This window comes from Rhynchophorus ferrugineus, unplaced genomic scaffold, assembly GCF_030347505.1.
Source record: "Rhynchophorus ferrugineus isolate W39M unplaced genomic scaffold, kcgeb_rfMv2 rfM10, whole genome shotgun sequence".
NCBI classification, from domain to species: domain Eukaryota; kingdom Metazoa; phylum Arthropoda; class Insecta; order Coleoptera; family Curculionidae; genus Rhynchophorus; species Rhynchophorus ferrugineus.
In genome coordinates, this window is record NW_027472589.1 from 22,807,298 (window position 1) to 22,825,687 (window position 18,390).

An 18,390-nucleotide genomic window follows, 5' to 3' on the forward strand; every position below is an offset into this window, starting at 1 on the left:
AACCCGCGAGCTCCGTTAAGGAGCTAAACGCTTTAACCATTACACCATATTAGCAATAGTGTACAATATACCAACGATGCTATATTCGCTATAGTTTGTGCTTGAAATGTAAACTGAATGGTTTCTGCACTGAATGACTTCCGATTTTCCGTCACATCAACTCAGCAATAATATTATACCCAAATATCTGATTATTATAGATAAAAATATGTGAAAACATTATACATGCCTTTGAAATTTGAGCGTTTCCCTCGATTTCCTCCCTTTCCCCCAACAGATTCCGACTTGGTCCAATTGGACCACATCAGAAGTGAATTCTTTTGAAAAATTTTTAAAATCGGCCCATAATTGACGTAGAAATCGACGAACATACATTAAAAAAATATATACAGCCGAACATAGAACCTCCTCCTTTTTCGAAGTCGGTTAAAAATAATTTTAACCTACAAACTATTATAGATTTTCAATTAACTTAAAGTTTCAGTCCTTCCATAATATATGAATTAGATGTACTATAATATTAAAATAAATTATATTTTGTAACGTGTTTGTTTCATTATTTTAAAATACTACTTTGCATATACTATAATATACATCGTTCTTTCGAGAGAGAATCCTTAAATTACTTGAAGGATGGGCAACTATTTTTCACAATGAATCTCTTAAAATACATTATTAAAATCACTGAATAACAAATTATATTAGAGAATGCGTATATGCAATACATTTAATATATTGTACTTAATAATAAACCCATGTATTAATACTGAAAATCGCAGTCGAAAAACCATGATAAATCAAGTTGTTTTTATCAATCAATATATATCTGTTAAATCAAATTTTATCAAAAAAACTTTATTAGTACAAAGTGACACAGGACACTGAGAAGAAATGCAATGGTATCCGAATGATTTGACAAAAAAACACAGCAATAAAAAAAGAAATTAACATAAAAAAATAAATATGTTCTCTAATGAAAACAAAACATATTACTTGGTTATCACTACATAGTATAAAACAAAGTCGCCTTTTCTGTCCCTATATCCCTATGTGCGCTTAAATCTTTAAAACTACGCAACGGATTTTGATGCGGTTTTTTTCAATAGATAGAGTGATTCAAGAGGAAGGTTTATATGTATAATACATGCATAATATACTAAGGCAACATTGCTAATTTTAGAGGTTTCTAACGTGATGTCGTAAATTAACCTATTTTTTTAGGCTTATTTAGCATTTAGCAACAACGCTGCCTAACCCTACGAGTTAGATCAAATTAATGTACTACAGTATTGTACACCATAAAAAGGTCTACAAAAAAGTCCGCGATGGTATATGTTTATCTTTTAGGGATAACCCACATTAACCATTTTTATTGTTTACTTTTTACGTGAGAAAATGGCTTATTTATGAAGCTATTTTAAGCAATACGGCATTAATCCTTATCGAATTAAGTACCTTAAATACAGTGTGCAATTAATATAGATCAATATGGTTCCTTACAGCATGTAAATTAAACAAATACTTTCGGAGATATTACAAATTTAAAATTTGCGTTTAAAAATGTGTAATGTAATAAAAATTGTATGAATTTAGATATTCCAAAGATAGCAGGAAATCTTCATAGTAAGTATAGGGGAAGAGGAATTGTTTTACTCCAAATTTAATGCGTGCAGGCCAAGGGCAGTAATGAATGAACCAGAAATACTGGATCGATTTTAATCATGTTTTCATTGAGTGACATAGGCATATATATTTTATGCCCGTGCAAAGTCGGAGCGGGCCGCTATGTTTTTATATACAACGTTCATATTTTTTCTGTAGTGTATTTAATTTAGTATCAGCATTGCACCCGTGCGAAGCCGGGGCGGGTCGCTAGTACAATTATAAATTAGGTGGATTAAGCCTACAGGGGATACCAAAAGTGATTTAGAAATGGTTCAGTGTAAATATAATAAAATAATTTTAACCTACAAACTATTGTCGATATTCAATTAACTGTAGTTGAAGTCCTACCATAATATATTCATTAGATGTATTATTATATTACGATAAATTATATTTTGTAACATGTTTATTTCATTATTTTAGAATGTTGTTTTATATCAAAACTAAAGTGAACAGAAAATACATAAAATGTCAAAGTTAAATGCGGCAATATTGTGACGTTTTGACGAAATCACTGCTACTTTGCATATACTATAATATACATCGTTCTTTCGAGAGAGAATCCTTAAATACTATTTTTCACAATGAATCTCTTAAAAAACACTATTAAAATCACTGAATAACAAATTATATTGGAGAATGCATATATGCAACACATTTAATATATTGTACTTAATAATAAACCAATGTATTAATACTGAAAATCGCAGGCGAAAAACACTGATAAATCAAGTTGTTTTAATCAATCAATATATATCTTTTAAATCTAATTTTATCAAAAAACTTAATTAGTACAGAGTGACAGAGGAAACTGAGAAGAATTGCAATGGTATCCGAATGATTTGACAAAAAAACACAGCAATAAAAAAAATAAATTAACATAAAAAAATAAATATGTTCTCTAATGGAAACAAAATATATTACTTAGTTATACAATTATAAATTAGGTGGATTAAGCCTCCAGGGGATACCAAAAGTGATTTAGAAAGGGTTCAGTGTAAATATAATAAAATAATTTTAACCTACAAACTATTCGTCGATATTCAATTAACTGTAGTTGAAGTCCTACCATAATATATTCATTAGATGTATTATTATATTAAGATAAATTCTATTTTGTAACATGTTTATTTCATTATTTTAGAATGTTGTTTTATATCAAAACTAAATTGAACAAAAATACATAAAATGTCAAAGTTAAATGCGGCAATATTGTGACGTTTTGACGAAATCACTGCTACTTTGCATATACTATAATATACATCGTTCTTTCGAGAGAGAATCCTTAAATTACCTGAAAGATGGGCGACTATTTTTCACAATGACTCTCTTAAAATACACTATTAAAATCACTGAATAACAAATTATATTGGAGAATGCATATATGCAACACATTTAATATATTGTACTTAATAATAAACCAATGTATTAATACTGAAAATCGCAGGCGAAAAACACTGGTAAATCAAGTTGTTTTTATCAATCAATATATATCTGTTAAATCTAATTTTATCAAAAAAACTTTATTAGTACAGAGTGACAGAGGAAACTGAGAAGAAATGCAATGGTATCCGAATGATTTGACAAAAAAACACAGCAATAAAAAAAAAGAAATTAACATAAAAAAATAAATATGTTCTCTAATGAAAACAAAACATATTACTTAGTTATACAATTATAAATTAGGTGGATTAAGCCTCCAGGGGATACCAAAAGTGATTTAGAAAGGGTTCAATGTAAATATAATAAAATAATTTTAACCTACAAACTATTGTCGATATTCAATTAACTGTAGTTTAAGTCCTACCATAACGTATGCATTAGATGTACTATAATATTAAAATATATTACATTTTGTAACATTTACGTTTCATCGTTTTGGAATGTTGTTTTATATCAAAACTAAAATAAACTAAGATACATAAAAAGTCAAAGATAAATACAGCAATATTTTGACGTTTTGGCGAATTCACTGTTACTTTGGATAGACTATAATATTAGTAGATCTTTCGAGAGAGAATCCGTAAATTGCCTGAAGGATGGGCGACTATTTTTCACAATGAACCTCTTAAAAATACTATTATAATTAATGAGTAACAAATTATAGTTGAGGATGAATGTATGCATTGCACAATATATTAATTGTACTTAATAATAAACCCACGTATTAATATTGAAAATCGCAGTCGAAAAACACTGGTAAATCAAGTTGAATCAGACGCTATTTTTACGTACATCATGGGTCATCGATAACATACCGAATACTGGTTTTACAGTAAACGTAAGACCATTGTGGTTAAGCGATCGCTTCGTCGCGTCGGTTCGAATGCCACATAAGTACGAAAGTGTATCGAAATTTTGGTAATGTGCGTCGTATAAATTAGTGTTTTAGTGCAACGACGTCCATCATGAATTTCTTCCAACGACTTGCTAAACAGGTAAGACAGAGACAACAGGAAAAAACGACACTGTCCGAACTAGAACCTGCTGTTTTCATTTTATCTATTTCGCGTCAGGTTCGTAAAAGGTTAAGAATTAGCGTTGAGAACTATCGACTGAAAACAGCAGAAACAGTTGAGTGTCACAAAACCATCGATCTAGTCACTAGTAAAAAAAACTAGCGACTGAAAATAATAATTATAATTTCAGTCAAATGCAAGCTTAATGTGTTTTTTTTATTCGTTATAACAAACGGAGATGCACGAATTTCTTCCCGTATTAATTTTGGAATGGATTAATTAATTTTAAAAAGGAATGGAATAATGATTCCAAATATAACCTATATAATCGTATTTTAATATTCCCAATAAAACAATGACTTAATATAATGAAATTAATTGGTTTATTTCTGTGTTATTCCAAAATGTGCTTAATATGTTTTTTCAAACATGACATAAGTAAGACGGAGATGTACATAGCCCTAACTTTCTGTGCGAAGGGATGGTGTTGATTCAAAGAGTGTTGAAGGATCTAAAATTATTTTGATATTTTATATACTTGACTTAACTGTAAGGACAAATAGGGTAATGACCACTAAATATTTGCATGCTATTTTCTCAATCAGTCTTTATCAACTATTTCACCATCACACCCTTTTTAAATACAATAAAAATTTTACTTATCGTTAATAAGGAATATTTTAAGGTTATTATTCAATGAAACTTGAATGAAAGAAGATATAACATTCAAAACACTTGTACAAACGAGATACTTAGAAAATCGAAAAAGTTAATCAAACAAATAACCCAATAGTTGCCAATCATAAGTTTGCAGTCAAAATTATTTTTCTATTTATCCATCAAAATGTTGTTTTTTTTATCTTACGACATTAAATAATCTTGAAAAATTCAGTTCAAACAAAACCTAAAACCACATATATTACATATCTATATCAGCATAAATTCGGCAAATTATATTCAAGTCGCCGCTAGGACGGCAAAGCCCGAATGTTATAAATAAGTCGAATGAAACTAGTAGGTCCGAAAATAGTAACTGAAAATACACGACTGGAACAGTCGATAATAAAAAGTGGTCAAATCAGTCGGATCGAAAATAATGACCGAAATAGTCGATCGTAAACAGTAGTCCATTACTAAACAGTCGATAGTTGTTTTCAGTCGATAGTTCCCAACGCTATTTAAGAATAAACCTGGGAGGGATCTAACACGGGCGTCGGTCAATTCGCCTTGAGATCCTGAACGTGACGTAATCTTTTTTATCGTAGCCTGTGTCATATTGTATTGACCCACTAAAACAAATTAATACGAGGGTCATACTACCATTATCATTAAGGAAAAATCTAGTAATCAATTCAAAACAAATATTTGTTTTATATAATATAATATATATAATAGTGCCGTTTTATCTTTTCATGTTAGTTTTGCATCTAATATTCTGGTGAATAATATTTAGAAATATCTAATTGTTTGGTTATATATGAAATGATTTTTTTTATTACTCTTCGTGAGTCCACAATCTGCCCTATTGGCAATAAGTATTTCTTCTGTCTATATTATATATACATGGCATGTAGAAAATCCCTTCATTAAGCTATCTTCTGTGTAAAATATTATCTTAATTAATTAGTCTTACTCTGAAGTCTACATATGTGCAGTAATCAGATCAGGTGGTGTTAAACGTTCTAGTCTACGCACTTCACTATCACGTCGCATATTTAGTTGATTAGCGCGTACATTGTGATGCACTGACACTCTTTCGAAATACTTCACACAAACACGTTGAATTACACTCGTTATAGGCTCTAGAGGAATATCGCGCTGTATCACTTTATTTGAAACATAGTACGGAGCATCAACAATGGCACGCAACACTTTATTTTGGAACCGTTGAATGATGGATATATTAGATTTGCTAGCGGTACCCCATAGTTGAATTCTATATGTCCAAATGGGCTTGATTATAGACTCATACAGCAATACCTTGTTACCTAAGGGTAACTTGAATTTGCGCCCAATGAGCCAATACATTTGATATAATTTTAGTCCCAGTTGTTTCCGTTTAGAGAGTATGTGCTTCTTCCAGGTTAGGCGTCGATCTAAATGCATACCAAGATATTTAAGATGCTCTGCTTGGGGTAGTTGACGATAATTAATATTCACTGGTGGACATGTTCTTCTACGCAGGGTAAACGTTATATGCGTGGATTTTGATTCACTGACTTTAATGCGCCATGTCTTCAACCATAATTGTATTTGCTCCAGGTGGGTTTATAGGTTTATTGATGCTGTGACTGGATCTTCATGGGATGCATATGAAATGATGAGTGTTCATTTATACCGTCAAGAATTAGATTTTGTTAACTAAGGCATAGGCCTTAGTAGGCCTTAGGCCTCTCATATAGGAGAGGTGTTGCCCACCGAAGAATAAATCGATTTTATTATCGAATATTTCGAAACATTTTCTTACTTTATATCTGCTGAGTACAATCTTAATTAACAAATTAGTTTATTAGTACTGTTATGTTGTACTTGCATTAATATTCAAGAAAGGCGTGTACGGAATTAATACATCAGTATGTATTTCCCAAAAGAGAAAGAAAATCGACATTTTTTTGCAATATGTATTGATATTTTTAATTAATCCTTATAATCAAGCGTCATAATATACTAAACCTTTAAAATTAAATACAAAAAATACACCTATAAAGTTAAAAATAAAACCTTTAAAGTTAAACACCGATTTAAAAGGTTTATTAAAAATAATTAAATGGTTTTTTATAACGCTTAAGAGATATATTTAATTTTTCTAGAAAAATATCGAAAAATGTCGATATATCGGCCAAAAATATCCATATTTAATCGGCATCCCTACTTATACTACCTAGTTTTTAAAGTATTTTTTTAATATGATGAATAGGCACAATGTATTTCATTTAATGTATAGTATATCTATAGCGTCTATTTTCTCCCATCTTTTAGACCATTTACGGATTCTGTTTCATAAAAATGATGTATCTTAAGAGTCAATCGACGAATCGATCTATTTTTAGTGTCTTCCTAAGAAGTGAAGCGCTAGTTTGACAGGTCGCGACTCATATATCGGAACAAGCTATAATCAAAAGGACCAATGCCTAGAAAATCCGGCGGAAAGGTTTACCTCCCATTTGAAAGGTTTACCTCCCATTTTAATGTTTCCAAACATGTTTTCACCGGTTTTGCAACATGGGGTTAAGCATTGTCGTGCTGTAGAACCGCTGGGGTGTAATTACATTTATTTATATATAAGAAATTTGCATAACTTTAAGTTTACGAAATTTGTAATGCTTTCTCTTTTGCATAGTTTTTAAGTCTAATTTATTTGACTATTTAACTATATATTGTAATAGTTTTGACATGGGGAAAGCATTAGGACTTGAGACAATAAAATCTCGCATTGTATCGAATATCTGGTCAAGTTAGTCCAAGATAAGAAAGGCACCGAGCAAAGAGAAACCACATATCACATAATTAGACAATAGTTAACAAAGTATACCTATAAGAAATAAAAATTTCAAAAACGGAAAATGGGTCAAATGTAATCCATGTAATATCTAAAAATATTTTTTTAATTATTTAATTATTACATTGTTACTAGTCGTTTCCGTCTAACCTACAATTTGTCTTTATGATAACTTAAATCTAGGTTTATATCTAGGAGGACCCATCCGTCCTATCTCAATCTATGGTGAAATAATGTTTCTACATGTCACTGTTGTATTTTTTATTATATGCACCTCACCACACAATCCTACACAAGATCAAACTGTGTGTTGTTGCTATATGGAATGATAGTATTATTTAATGTTATTGGTGCTTGTAAGGTCTGTTTATAGGTGAACTGTATATGTACAGAGTTACTTTCATTAATTCTTATTTTCCAAGCTTGTGTCCAATTATTTATATTGTCACTTGCCTGTTGTAATTTTCGCGAGGCTTCTTCACTATTGTCTCCGACAGCTATAATCGCAGTATCATCAGCAGATATAGCCATTGTAATATTCATCATTTGTGGTATATCACAAGTATAGAGTAAATAAAGCATTGGTACACTTCCTTGTGGTACACCTGCTTTAACTTCTCTTATAGTAGAGTAAGCTTCTTCTTGTTTGACTCTAAACATTTTGGTTGTAATGTACGATTTTAATAGTTCGGTGTGTTGTTTTGGTAACATTTTCTGTAGCTTATGAATAAGGCCAGTTAACAAGAACAGTTAAGAATATGCCAAATCTTATCGAAGGCTTGTGCTAGATGTAAGAATATAGCTGAGCATACTTTTTTACTTTCGTAGGCTTTTTCAATAATATCTGTTATTCTGTGGATCTGGTCAATTGTTGAATGCTTGTTAATAAACCCAAACTTGTGTGTTTGTATTAGTTTTTTTTCTCTATGATCGGTTTTATTCTTTTCAACAAGAGTTTTCCAAAAACCTTAAATCTTACTGGCAATAGTGATATAGGTTTATAGGCTTTTATTTCGTTTGGTAACTTCCCATGTTTTGGGATCATTCTAATTTCCGCCCTCTTCCAAATGCCTGGGATATGTTTTAATCTAAATGTTATATTGATCAAGTTGGCGAGTTTTATAATTCCCTTTCTTGGTAGTTTTTGCAGTAATTCTCCTGTTATTAAATCGTTGCCTAGTGATTTCCTGGGGTTATTGTCAGTTTTAATAACTTTGGTTAGCTCTTTCGGGGTGACTGATTCAATCATCGAATTTTCAGCTTCTACGCCCGGCAAATTATATTCAATATTGGTTTCGGTCGGTTTGAAAGTTTTCTTCAAATGCTTCTGCTTTTTGGTGATTGTCACGTGCCCATTCACCATATATCACCATGTGTCAATTCCCACATAGGTCTCTTATAGGTGGACTGTGTAGACATGAGCGCTTTAGATATTTTGTGGCTTTCCAGAGTGAATAATCAGTTTCTTGTTTTTAATTTCCAGTATTTCCCTTTTCAGAGTTTGAGTTGTCTAAAACTATGAGGAAAAGCTGCAACTAACCGTATAAACATTGATTTTTTTTTTAATTTAAAGTTTCAAAAACCCTATTATATCACTTCTTAAATATCATAAATGAAAGCAAAAGCTAGCCTGATTTACCGACAACCAAAAAACCTTCTCTAACAATAGCCAATAAATGTTATTAACGCAGTTAGAAGGTATCAGTAGACGTGCATATAATATACTGACTACACATTTCTCACTATGAAAAAAAAATCAGAATCCGTTGAAAATGCATACGATATTATTACAGTATTCAGATTAACCTCAATAGGCAAGGCGCGCATTTACTGTAAACTTTGATAAACATATTTTATTACAAAAAAAATTTAATCGCAAAATTTTATGGAAACTATACCCTGATAATAATATTCCATAAACTTCGATTTTATATGGGGTCTTGTCAGAAAAATAAAAAAGAAAGGAAAGTTTGTTTTGCAATAGTTTCAGATGTTGCTCAACCTTTAGATAAAGTATAAATATTCTCTCTAGACATTATTCAAAACATTTAAAGTCATATATAATTGACCTATACCTCAGAGTCAAACAAGAAGACGTTTATTCTGACTTAAGGAAAATACAAGGAGGTGTCTCACTAGGAGTGTATTTGGAACAGTGCTTTATATGCTATATACTCTGGATTTATGAATTATTGAATGAAAATATTATTGCTACTTGTATGGATGACTGTGGAGATAAAAACATTGAATCAACCGAAAAATTACAAACAACTATTGTCGACATACAAAGTGGACAGAAAAATAGCTAATCAAAATGAATAAAAATAAATCAGTGCCTAATGACATCAGCAACAAATGAGTCAAGCACAAGCTAGTATATATAAATCATCAAGTAGTCCCGTATGGAAATGCAGCCAAATATCTTGACATGACCCTTCATGTTAAACTCAAGTGGAAGCCACATGTAGAAGCCATACACAAAAATGTACTGGCTGTTGGATAAAGTCCTGTCAGTATCCTTATAATTAAGTACCTAAATATAGAAAGCCTTTAAAATGAAGTACAAAAATACAGTAAACCTTTAAAGTTCAACACAGACTTAAAAGCTATATTGAAAATAATTAAATGGTTTTTTATAATGCTTAAATGATATATTTAATTTTTCTGGAAAAATATGGATATTTTTACGATATGTCGATATTTTTTCGGCATTCCTAGCCTATATATTAGCTTTAAAGTTTTTTTTTTTCATTTTATTAATCGGTACAATGATTTCATTTAAATAGTCTATCTATAGCCGCTATGTTTCCCCATCTTTCAAACAATTTAGGGATTCTATTTCATAAGAATGATGTATCTCTTGAGTCTATCGACGAATCGATTCATTTTTAGTGTCTTCCTAAGAAGTGAAGCGCTGGTTGACAAGTCGCGACTCATATATCGGAACAAGCAGTAATCAAAAGGACCAATGTCTGGAAAATGCTGCGGAAAGGTTCGCACTTCCCATTTTAATGTTTCCAAGTATGTTTTCACCGGTTTTGCAACATGAGGTTAAGCTGTGTCGTGCTAAAAAAACTAGAATAACTGTTGGGATATAATTACATTTATTTATATATATAAGGAAATTGCTAAACTTTAAGTTTACGAAATTTGTAATGTTTTCTCTTTTGCGTAGTTTTTAGGTCTAATTTATTAAACCATTTAACTAACTATTTCTTGTAATATTTTGCGACATGGGGAAAGCATTAGGACTTGAGACAATAAGATATCACATTGTATCGAATATCTGGTGAAGTTAGGCCAAGATAAGAAAGGCCACGAGCAAACAGAAAACGCATATCACATAATTAGACAACAGTTAACAGAGTATATCTTTAAGGAATAAAAATTTCAATAACGAAAAATGTTTCAAGCGTAATCCGTGTAATGTCTAAAAAGATGTTTTTATTATTTAATTATTATATTGTTACTAGTCGTGTCTATCTAACCTACCATTTCCCCTTACAACAACTTAAATCTAGGTATATAATTAGAAGGACCCATCGGCCCTATCTCATTCTCTGGTGAAATAATGTTTATACATGTCACTGCTGTATTTATTGTTATATGCACCTCACTACACAACACTACACAAGATCAGATGGTTTGATCCTTTTGAGTCTGTGTCTTGTTCTGGTGGTATCCAAAAGCTGCAATACTTCAATATTCTCATGAGAATTGAGTCTTTCCTCATACCCCCTTGCAACTCTCTTGATTTCTTGACTGACTGTGGGTATCTGAAGGTCTCGATATAGATAATCAGTCCTATTGTATTTGTTTGCGCCCACAATACTTCTCAGGACTTTGTTCTGAAAAATTTTTATTTTATTTATGTTACCCTTTGCAGAACATACCCATAATTTAACTCCGTATATTCATATGGGTTTCAGTATGTGCTTATATAATAGCAATTTATTATGTACTAATTGTGATTTTCTTCCAATTAGTCAGTACATTTTCCTATATTTCAATTCCACTTCTTTTCTTTTCCTTTTTATATGTTCCTTCCAGCGAAGTTTTGCATCAAGATTCATTCCGAGATATTTAGCGTTTTAGTATATGGAATGATAGTATTATTTAATGTTCTTGGTACTTGTATGGTCTGTTTATAATTGAACTGCACATGTACAGATTTACTTTCATTAATTCTTACCTTCCAAGCTTGTATCCAGTTATTTATATTGTCACTTGCCTGTTGTAATTTTCATGAGGCTTCTTTACTATTGTCTCCGACATATATAAACGCAGTATCATCAGCAAATGTAGCCATCGTTATATTCTCCATTTGTGGTATATCACAAGTGTAGAGTAAATAAGGCATTGGTCCCAGTAGACTTCCTTGTCGTACACCTGCTTTAGCTTCTTTTATTGTAGACTAAGCTTCTTCTTATTTGACTCTATACATTCTGATTGTAATGTACGATTTTAATAGATCGGTGTGTTGTTTTTGTAATATTTTCTGTAGTTTATGAACAAGGCCTTCATGCGAAACCTTATCGAAGGCTTGTGCTACATCTAAAAGAATACCTGATCATACTTTTTTACTTTCGTAGGATTTTTCAATAATATCTGTTATTCTGTGGACCTGGTCAATTGTTGAGTGCTTATTAATAAACCCAAACTGGTGTGTTGATATTAGGTTTTTTCTCTCTATGATCGGTATTATTTTTTTCAACAGGAGTTTTTTAAAAACCTTAGATATTACTGGCAGTATCGATATAGGTCTAGAGGCTTTTATTTCGTTTGGTGACTTTCCAGGTTTTGGGATCATTATAATTTCCGCCATCTTCCAAATGCCTGGGACATGTTTTAATCTAAATGCTGTATTGATCAAGTTGGTGAGTTTTATAATTCCCTTTTTTGGTAGTTTTTGCAGTAATCCTCCTGTTATTAAATCGTAGTCTGGTGATTTCCTGGGGATAATGTTAGTTTTAATAACTTTGGTTGCTCTTTCGGCGTGAATAATTCCATCATCGAGTTTTCAGCTTCTATGGCCGGCAAATATTATTCAATATTAGTTTCGTTTGGTTTGAAAGTTGTTTCTAGATATTCTGCAAATGCTTCTGCTTTTTGGTGATTGTCACGTGCCCAATTCCCACATAGGTCTCTTGTAGGTGGACTGTGTAGACATGAGCTCTTTAGATATTTTGTGGCTTTCGAGAGTTAATAATCAGTTTCTTTCATCATCTGTTTTCATCAGTTAAATTTCTCAGATAGTCATTTATGGTTTTGTTTTTAATTTCCGGTATTTCCTTTTTCATTCTTTAGGTTGTCTACAACTTTAACAAAAATAAAAAACTTTGAATAAAATAAATTATTTTTTAATATAAAGTTTCAAAAACCCTATTATATAACTTCCTAAATATCATAAACGAATGTAAAAACTGGACTGATTTACCGACAACCAAAAAACCTTCTCTAACAATAGCTCATAAATGTTATTAACGCAATTAGAAGGTATTAGTAAACGTGCACATAATATACTGACTACACATTTCTTACTATGAAAAAAATATGTCAGAATCCGTTGAAAAGAAATACGATATTATTACGGTATTCATATTAACCTCAATGGGCAAATAATACAAAAAAATCTTAATCATAAAATACTATACTCTGATAATAATATTCTACAAATTTTAACTTTTTATAGGTTCTGGGTGTTTATTGCAATTATTATTCCGTTCTATTGATATTAGGCGATTGCTATAATCTGACATAACAAAATTCTAATATAAATAAAATATTGATCTAAAACTTTTACCAAATATAATTTATTTTATCAAAGGACTTAAACTACAATTAATTATACAGTATAGTTACATTGAACTCGTTTTACACCACCTATGAGGGAGTGTTCTGGGCGCATTTTTTATGTAGTGATATCCCCTGGAGGTCTAATCTACCTAGTTAACAATTGTACATCCAAGTAAAGTATTTTACTTTCATTAGAGGATATTTACCCGTCATGTTTATTTCTTGCATCCTCCTGTGCACTGTTTCCTTGTAACGACATTTTAATATCACTGTATTTCTCCTGAGTTTGTTGTGCTACTATCTATGTACATATTTCTTGATAAAACTAGATTTAATCACTGCATTGTCTCTAATACATTTGCCATATCTGCAAAAGAGTTAATATTATGTATATTCATAACATTTACTCTGTATATCAATGCATATAAATCTTTCAAACTCTACGACATGATTTCCTACAATTATCATATATTAATTATATACTCAGCTTTAGTTATTTCCACTGTCATCACTATGTCTTGATAATCGTCAATATTAAATCATAATCCCACATTCAGAAAGTTTCAAGTGAATAATTAAGCTGTTAATTTCCAATCTATCTAATACTTGTACACGATTCCATGATTTGTCAATTTCTTCTTCAATGTGTCTGATAGAGTTCATCCAAACTAAAGGTGTTATTGAAGATAATACTTCTTGCTTGTATATTTATCGACCAGAATATGTATTGTAATAATTCTTTGCCAGGCGCCATATCAATTTCATTCCTGTTTCCAGCATGAAGAACTGCATTGAATTCATATCTGCAATGAATTACTAATAAACATTATAACAAACAAAACATTTTCCTGTCAACTTTTCTGCCACTATATTTATTATAATCTTGCCATTAGTAACCCAATGTCCCGTTCTGAAATATCCATGTCTCATCTAAATACACAAATTGAAATAAGTCTTCCTTGATTTCATTATGTGCTTTTAAAAATTATGTTCTTTTACAAGCAATGTCTGAAATTTAAGTTGACTTCTTCGTAAATTATCTTTACACCATTTAAATTCTTATAATTATGACGGGATGTTCAACATCTCTTAGAGAATTGCATATCCCTAAATTTTCTATGAATACTTTCCAGACAGCTTCCTCTGAAACAACTGTATTAAAATATGTTTATATTAAAAAAACTACTCGCCGTTTTTTATAAATTTCATAAATCTTGAATAATACATCAAGGTATGTAGACACCTTCTCTTTGGTGAATTGAAAATTATATCGTTTTTCTTTTTTTGAGAGGTTTTATTCATAGTTTCCATATTAATATTCAGTTCAAATGCAACACAATAGAAATATTTGATAAATTTATTATTTATTCAATAATTATTTAATAAAAAACCCCAGCACTAATATTTAATAGTATCAATACTTACCTCTCTAACGTATTTTACTGGTAAGAACGGGCCCCCTTAACCCCCTTCCTGTTCCAAGTTATTTATTAGAGACGTAATCTGTTTCTGACTAACTATTTATTTGGCCTCGTCATTTTCAACCCAAATAATCAGAAATATTAAGCAGACATTTGAAATTTATCAAAACAAGCAAAACGCCAAAACAACGTTTGCATGTTTATAAATTCTCATCATCATTAATATTTTGAAGAATTTTTCATACATGTTGCAGGCTGATTCAATTACATGTTCGAGTAGCAGACAGAATTGTGTCTTTTTTTATCTAGAATAAAATGAGATGTAAAATATTGTCTGATTCTAAAACGCACCTACAATTTGCGGCAGGTAATACATTAAACATCTTGATTAGGTGAGTTCACTGTTATTTTAAGTAGACTATATATTAAAAACAGTATTTAATCCGTACCTGTATGAAATATCCACAACATAAGAAAATAACATTGTTGACTTTCTTAACACTCCGTTTCAAATGGATCTGCCATATCAGAAATTTACTGTCAAGGAAGTAAAACAAACAATATTTAAAGAAATCAATGCTAAAAAAGCTCCTGGTTTTGACTGACCTAATTACTGGAAGAATCTTAAAAGAGCTCACAGCAAAGTGTATCAAATTAATAACATTCATATTTAAGCCATGCTAAGACTTAATTACATTCCTAGCACTTGGAAAGTGGCTCAGATCATTATGATTCTTAAACGTGGAAAAACATCAGAAGACCTCTCCTCTTATCGTCCCATAAGCTTGTTACCTGTGATCCCTAAACTTTTTGAAGAACTATACATTAAGAGACCCAAAATAATCCCAGAAAAATAGTGCAATATGTATTAATCAAAAGATTTTCATCATTTTCTTCTTTTTCCAATATTCCTCGCCCGAAGTTTATTCCCGAATCGAATACAACATTTTATGCAGACGACACCGCGTTTTTCACGACCGGATACTGTTCCGATACAACACAAAACACACTCCAATTGCAACTCAATTAAGAGTTTAATTGAACAGTCCCCGGCCTGACACATAGATGGCGCTACTAGAATTAAATCCATATGTTTTTTAGTCAGCCTTATCCCTCCAAAGATGCGTGAATAAATTTGACCAAGCAACTTTTGTTATTGTGGAAAAAATGGATAAAAGGAATTTCGCGTGTTGATAACATATTACTTTTTGAAGGGAAAAATACAGTTGAAGCAAAAACTTGACTTGATGCCGAGTTTCCGGACACTGTCCCAGGAAAATCAACCACCAAGGATTGATATGCTAAGTTTAGACCTGATGAAATGAGCACCGAAGATGGTGAACACAATGGACTGCTCACGATGAATCCGCTCCAAAGCGTGAGAAAACGCAACAGTCGGCTGGCAAGGTTATGGCGTCTGTATTTTGGGATGCGCATTGAATAATTTTCCTTGGCTATCTTGAAAAAGGAAGGACTATCAACAACGACTATTACATAGCGTTATTGGAACGTTCGAAGGACAAAATCGCCGAAAACGGTCGCATTTGAAGAAAAAGAAAGTGCTGCTTCACCGTATCACAAATCAGTGAAAACGATGACAAAAATTCATGAACTAGACTTCGAATTGCTTCCTCATCCACCGTATTCTCCAGATATGGCCCCCAGCAACTATTTGCTGTTCTCAGATCTCAAAGGAATGCTCGCTGGGAAGAAATTTTCGTCGAATGAAAAGGTGATCGCCGAAACTGAGGACTATTTTGAAGCAAAGTACAAATCGTACTACAAAAATGGTTTCGAAAAGTTGGAGGTTCGCTATAAGCAGTTTATCACCCTTGCAGGGAATTATGTTGAATAAAAAAAATAATTTTACCAAAACAATATGTTTTAGTATGGTAGGCCGGAGACTTTTTAATTGATCTATTTAATTATATATTCAGCTTTAGTTGTTTCAACTCTTATCAACCTGTTTTGGTAATTCTCAACATTGGGACATAATCCCACATCCCGAAAGTGCCATTCGATCACTACTGTCTGAGTAACTATTCAAGTCAACTAAATTGTTAATTACAAATCTAACATTTGTAGCTGTGATTGTCGCTTAATTATAAATTTCCAGTCTATCTAACAGTTTTTCACGATTCCACAATTTTTCAATATATTTTTTTGTGTGTCTGGTGAAGTTCATCCAGATTAAAGGTGTTATTAGAGATAATGCTTCTTACCACATATCCTTACCACATATCCTTACCACATGTATGTTCATCTATATTGTTATTTACAAGAATATAACAGAAAAAATCATGAATACATTACACAAAATGTGTCCAAATGACACTAAAGGTAAATATTATTAAGTACCATTAGTTAAAAATCAAATTATTTTCAAGTGGTTCATTTAGTTGACACAAATGTATACTGATCAAGATACTTACAAGTAATATTTTGGCTTAAGGTTTTTTAACCGAGATAACCTTTTCAACAAGGTTGTTAATAAAACACGTTAATACAAAATAATATAATACAATTTGTAGACCGACAAAATGAGCTTGATTTTGATGAACAAGAGATTATTATGCCTGTTTTATTATACTGTTAATAATAGATGCTTAAGCTGCCTTTTTAACTCCTCAATTTTACTATAATAAGAGCACGGCAATAATTTTGATATATATCATACATTTTAACTTTTTGTTGCTTAAGTATTATTTTTTGGTAAGTTTTCTCCATTCTGATGTATATTAATTGAACTGTTGTAATTATCCGTTCCATAATTTTCGCAATAACATTGTAAATATAATTCTTGCATTACAATAATTAACTTGCATCAATACATTTTTATATTGAACAAGTAAAATATCAACAGACACAGACTGTTAGCTGTGCTGCTCTGCTTTCTTTAATATATATTATTTGAATTGATAGCACTAGAGAAATATGAAATAAGGAAAAAGAGCTATAAACAATTTTGATTATATTTGCCACGAGATATGTTATGTTTTCAATTAAATTGCGGCCATTTTTATATCCACATTTAATTATTATTTATTTATATATTTATATTTCATTATTTTTTATTTATATACATTATATATATTCATTATATACTTATATTTTAGCTTTTTGATATTGTGTAATATCTGAATTTACATCGAATTTTAAATTAATAAATGGTTTTGCAAAATTACATTTTACTTTCATTTGAAATTTAATTGGTCGGTAGAATGTGACGTCTGAGGCTAGTCACGTGATGCGTATGAAATCGTCGACCAATAAAATGGTCTCTATTCAAATATTTTTATTACAGGTGCCTGTAATGGTAATTTGAACTAACCAATTAAATTCAGCAAAATGACGTTCTCAGCGCCTTCCTGCTGACCCCACACAAAACAATTCTAAAATTATTTGTATTAAATTAACACTTTATGCAGCAGATATCATCAAATCAAACAACAAAAGTAATGAATGTCAAAAATGCTATTTTGATTACACTGAATAGCTCAATAATACCAATTGGGAAACTGTTATTTTATGCAGAGAAATGTCAAATGTC

General features: G+C 31.0%; 1 protein-coding gene across 1 annotated transcript in view; it reads left to right on the forward strand.

Annotated features, from left to right (window-relative positions):
* Positions 1-3,886: 3,886 nt before the first annotated feature.
* LOC143203514 (uncharacterized) overlaps positions 3,887-18,390 on the forward strand; it is an 87,588-nt gene continuing 73,084 nt past the window's right edge. The window contains exon 1 of the mRNA XM_076415693.1: positions 3,887-4,103. Coding sequence (XP_076271808.1) covers positions 4,074-4,103 — 30 coding nt within the window. The 5' untranslated portion in view covers positions 3,887-4,073. The remainder of the gene's footprint in view (positions 4,104-18,390) is intronic.